Here is a 4,978-nt window from a genome sequence, read left to right as displayed (position 1 = left end):
GGATGAACTGGTATCTATAAAAGTGATAATATGAATCAATGTACTTCAGTAAGTTGGATACATATTTAGAATTATAAATTATCAGCATCTATACCCAGGTATTGCTTGAAAAAAGTTACCAACTAATAATTAGCTTAGTTTTTATGTGTTTGAAAATTTGATATGCCATATCATTTTTATGCAACATACTTCTATAATACATGTCAATACATTTCTTAAAAATATATTCATTGTAAAGTAGGTAAATTATGTACTTGCAAAGATACCCAAACACATCAATTAAAATTATGGGATTAGAATTAGATAATATGTGTATGTGTATGTATTTGACCTCTAGTAGTTCCTGTACTTTAAAATTCATCATTATATGACAATTGCGTATCATAGCATCTTCAGCTTGAACCCATTTATGATAGGTTTTTGTTTAAGAAGTGAGAGAAAATTAAGAACTGTTATGAATGTAAACAGTTATAGTAAAAATGGCATTTCATTTTCTCAAGATATTTGTGATTCTCTGAATTTGAATAATGTATTTTTTAGATTATAGTCTTCTAAAGAAGAGAAGTATTGAAAGAATTAGCCATTTACTTGCACTGAGGGGAGTCATTATGTCCATTTTCTGCTATGGTTTCCTTAGTCCACCACTCCTCAAGTTGTGATGGTTGACTCAGTTAGAAGGGTTGCTTTTATCTTTAATCATAAATCATTATGAATTTCCTTGTCTGAACCAGTCAGTATCTACCACGTTGTGGTTAATTGGGACCAATCAGAGTGGAACTTCTTGTGGAAGAATCTGGAGATGTCCATATGAAAAAGAAATATGCAATAAACTTGATTGTATTATATTGCATTTTTCCGACACTAGGCATATGTGGTTTTGAAAATTACCTTTTTACTGGGCATTTTGTGAGTGGCAGAAACATTTTCCTGCCTTGGCCAAGGGCTAACCTTAGAAAAAGATAAATGTGATAAGTAAGAGATGATTTATGGATATAATATCTAAGAGAGCTGACTTAGTTGCTGAATGTTGTTAAACCCTTTGAGACTGGTGCTCCACCACAGTAATTAAGCATCATTATGATGCAGGTCAAGGTAAGACATTCCGAAATTTTCTAGGACATGTTTTTGAAGGCTTGGGATATTCTGCTTAACTCATATTTTTGCATTGTTTTTTAGTTAAAAATGATAACAAGATGATTTTTGCTCTGTATACAAACATTTGAATGAACACTGAAAAATTCATCCAAATTGTTAGAAATATTCAGTGCCTACTAAGAGTCATGGAACCCTATTATATGATGGTGAATCGAGAAAGAGCTATACAAAATTTTGCTTTCAAGGAACTTATAATTACATTGGCTAGAGGCTTATCAGTTCTATAAATAATGGTTACAAAACAATGCAATTTGAACCTTTATAGAGATTTGCATGGCTTGTTAAGAGAACCATAGTCTAAGACAACGGGCCTCAACAGGGGGATACACTCTGGGATGCAGAGACTTTTGTAGGGTTATAAAGTTAGTTTTAAGGAAATAAACTTCTAGATCCTCCTTGTCCCTTTGTTTTCTTCCCTAGTATTTTCTTGAGGAAATGTCAGGTTGAGGGGTTAGACAGGTTCTCTTTCCAGCCTTCACTTTGAAAGATCCCCTCTCCTCCTTCACAAAAGAAAGGCGTAATTCCCATCTCTACTGATCTTACATATCGTTGACGTTGTGAAAACCAGTGGTACCCCAAAGAAAGGGACAACTCAAAATTCTGGTGCTGTGCTCCTCATCATTAAAGATGACATGATGGAAGAGAAAATACATATTTTTAGATTCTAGCAATGTATCTTTCTAAATCTATCTAAATTGACCACTATTACTAAATAATGGGCACTTTTAGAGAAAGGTATCAGATCATGGCAGAAATAAAAGTTTAAAAAGTAATCACATTGTCCCATAAAAGCTAAATATTATATTATGATAAATAGAAGTAAAAAGATTTATTCTTTTATGAAATTCTACTACATATAAACATTACCACATTTCTAAAAATTCACATAAATTCCCCAATTCCACAGATGTATGTCAAAAGCCTAACTGGTTTCAAACCTATCATATTATCTTTCCATTAAGTTGAGACAATCATGGAATAAATATTTCATGAATGAAAGATAAATGGATAAGACTGTGTCATTACCTTTAAAACCCTTTAATTTGTGGCTTCCTTGTATTATGATAGAGTAGTAATAGACTTAAGTAACAAAGACCCTTTACTCAAGATATCGATTTGAAATTTCACTGAAAAAAAAGTGAATTGTTTTAAATGGGGCTTATGACAATTGTCTTATAAACTGCACTGTTTGCATCAAACACAAATAAATATTTGGGTGGCATTACAAAAGATTGGGTGTACAAAATCATTACTGTGTATATATATCTTTTTTCTCAAGCTCCAATAGAATGAACATTACTTGCATATTACTTAATGTACACACCATAATGCATATGAAGCCATTTACTCAAGTCCATATTTTGGAAGAGGCAAGGATTAACATTGAAAATACAAAACTAGATAACCAAAACAGTTGCTATGGGGTTTTAGAATAAATTAAATGCATTCACATTTATGTTTACATCCCATTGGTGTTATATTTCAAGCAAAAATAAAATTTCTAATGATCTGTTTTCTCTGATGATATACCAATGATCAGGGACATAAAGGAGCTAAGTAGAATGGTTGTAATTTTGTTTGCATCTACAAAATGTTTGTATATAATAATTATATTTATTGATCTCTATGATGTAGGAATTACTTGCCTTTGTAAAAATTAAAGAAAGTTAGAAAACATATTTAATTGCCTTATTCACTCTAGTCTTTTTCTATGACTTGCAATTTCTCTTTATTTTTGTAGATTTGTGGTGAAATCTCATCAGTTTCTTCAGGGCATCCTTCATGTCCTTATTTCTTAAGGTGTAAATGAGCGGGTTGAGACTTGGAGTGATGATGGTGTAAAAGAGGGTAAGGAACTTGCCCTGGTCTTTGGAAGCACTGTTACCTGGTTGCAGGTACATGTAGATAATAGTTCCATAGAATATAGACACTACAGTAAGATGAGATCCACAGGTATTCATTGCTTTTCTCTGGCCTGCTTTTGACTTCATTCTCAGCACAGCTTTGGCAATGTAGCCATAGGATATAAGAATAAGGATGAGAGGTGTGAGGACAATTATAATGCCTAAAGTGAAAACAGACATTTCAACTGTTGTGGTATCTACACAAGCTATCTTGACCAGAGCTGGCAACTCACACAAGAAATGATCCAGAAGGTTGTTTCCACATGTGGGCAAATTCAGAGTGAGTGTACACAGTACTACAGAATTGGCCATACTAATACTCCAGACCATGATAATCATCTTTAGACATAGATGTGGGTTCATGATTACAAAATAATGCAAAGGCTTACATATAGCTGTAAAACGATCATAGGACATAACAGCCAGAAGAAGGCACTCAATTGAGCCCAACCACATGTAAACATAGAGTTGGATGATACAGCCCACATAACTGATGGTCTTATCAGGTCCCCACAAGTTGACCAGCATCTGAGGGATGATGCTGGTTGTGAAACATAGATCTAGGAAAGATAAATTTCTGAGGAAAAAGTACATTGGTGTATGAAGTTGGGAATCCAGGAGAGATGCGAGAATGATGGCTGTGTTACCCACCAATGTAATTAAGTAGAAGACGGCGACAACTCCTGACAGGATCATCTCCATTTTTGGATGGTCAGAGAAGCCAAGCAGAATAAAACCATGTAAAGAACTATAATTTCTTTGGTCCATAGTCCTTCAATGTCTAAATCCTAGAGTGAGAAAAGGAGGAGGAGGTAGATGATCATACGAGGATAAGGAGAAGGAAGAAGAAGGAAGAAGAGGTAGAGGAGGAGGAGGGAGAGGAAGAAGAAAAGGAAAAGAGGAAGAAACAATTTGTCAACATGAACTATCTAAATAATTTGATAAAATATAGAACTAAACAAAGGGCGATAATTTATGTTACTAATTGAAAAAATTTAATGGATAAAAGTAAAAATTACAGCCAAGAAATCTGCTATTTGTCATAGATTCTTTTATGGCAATGAGTTTAATATTAGATTTTTTAAAAAATCCAGGTGACCATGGGGAGTACACTTTTAAACTTGAGGTCTGAATTATCTCACGTGTAGATTTGAAAGTTTGAAATAGATGCTGGTTCTAAAATGACCCTATGATTCTTTATAAGCTAGTTAGCCTGATAAAATGAACATATTCTTTTATTTAACCAGTAAATTCATCTGTAAAATTTAAGTACTGGGCTAATGGTAGGATGAGGAAAAGATGTGATAAACTGGAGGATGAACCTGGGGTCATTATGCTAACTGAAGTAAGCTGAAAGACAAATACTGCATTATTTCATTTATATATGGAATCCAAAAAAGTTGAACTCATAGAAGTAGAGAGTAGGGGCAGGAGATGGATAGGAAAAGGGGAGATGTTGATCAAGGGCATTAAGTTTCAGTTAGAAAAAAGGAACCAGCTTTAGTGATCTCACAGAATGGTGACTACAATAAACAATAGTGCATGATCTCAAAATTACTAAGAGCAGATTTTAAGTGTTTTCACCACAAAAAATAAGTATGTTAGGTGATGGGTTTGTTAATTAGCCTGATTTAATCATTATACATTATAAACATGTATTAAAACATTATATGGTACCCCATAAACATATATGATTATTGTTTGTTCATTAAAAATATAACTTACAAAAGAATGAGGAAAGATTGTTCCTCTTTTTTCATATCTTAGTGACTAAACACCTTTGATCTTCTACTTTGTTTTGTAGGACATCTGGTATTTACCCTTGGACGCTTTGTCTTTCTCATCCTTAACACCTTACTTGCCACCAAAACTGGTAAATTTGGATGCAAAAATATATGCTAATTATCCTTTTACTTTAA

General features: G+C 33.3%; 1 protein-coding gene across 1 annotated transcript; it reads right to left on the bottom strand.

The window, feature by feature from the left end:
* Positions 1 to 2,864: 2,864 nt before the first annotated feature.
* On the bottom strand, positions 2,865 to 4,723 carry LOC105491597 (olfactory receptor 2W1). The gene has a single exon (XM_011758118.2). It carries the CDS (start codon positions 3,825 to 3,827, stop codon positions 2,865 to 2,867), a length of 963 nt encoding a protein of 320 aa, XP_011756420.1. The 5' UTR covers positions 3,828 to 4,723.
* Positions 4,724 to 4,978: the final 255 nt, after the last annotated feature.

This window comes from Macaca nemestrina, chromosome 5 (assembly GCF_043159975.1).
Source record: "Macaca nemestrina isolate mMacNem1 chromosome 5, mMacNem.hap1, whole genome shotgun sequence".
NCBI classification, from domain to species: Eukaryota; Metazoa; Chordata; class Mammalia; order Primates; family Cercopithecidae; genus Macaca; species Macaca nemestrina.
Note: the sequence above shows the minus strand (reverse complement) of the source record. Positions and strands in the feature narration are given on the sequence as shown.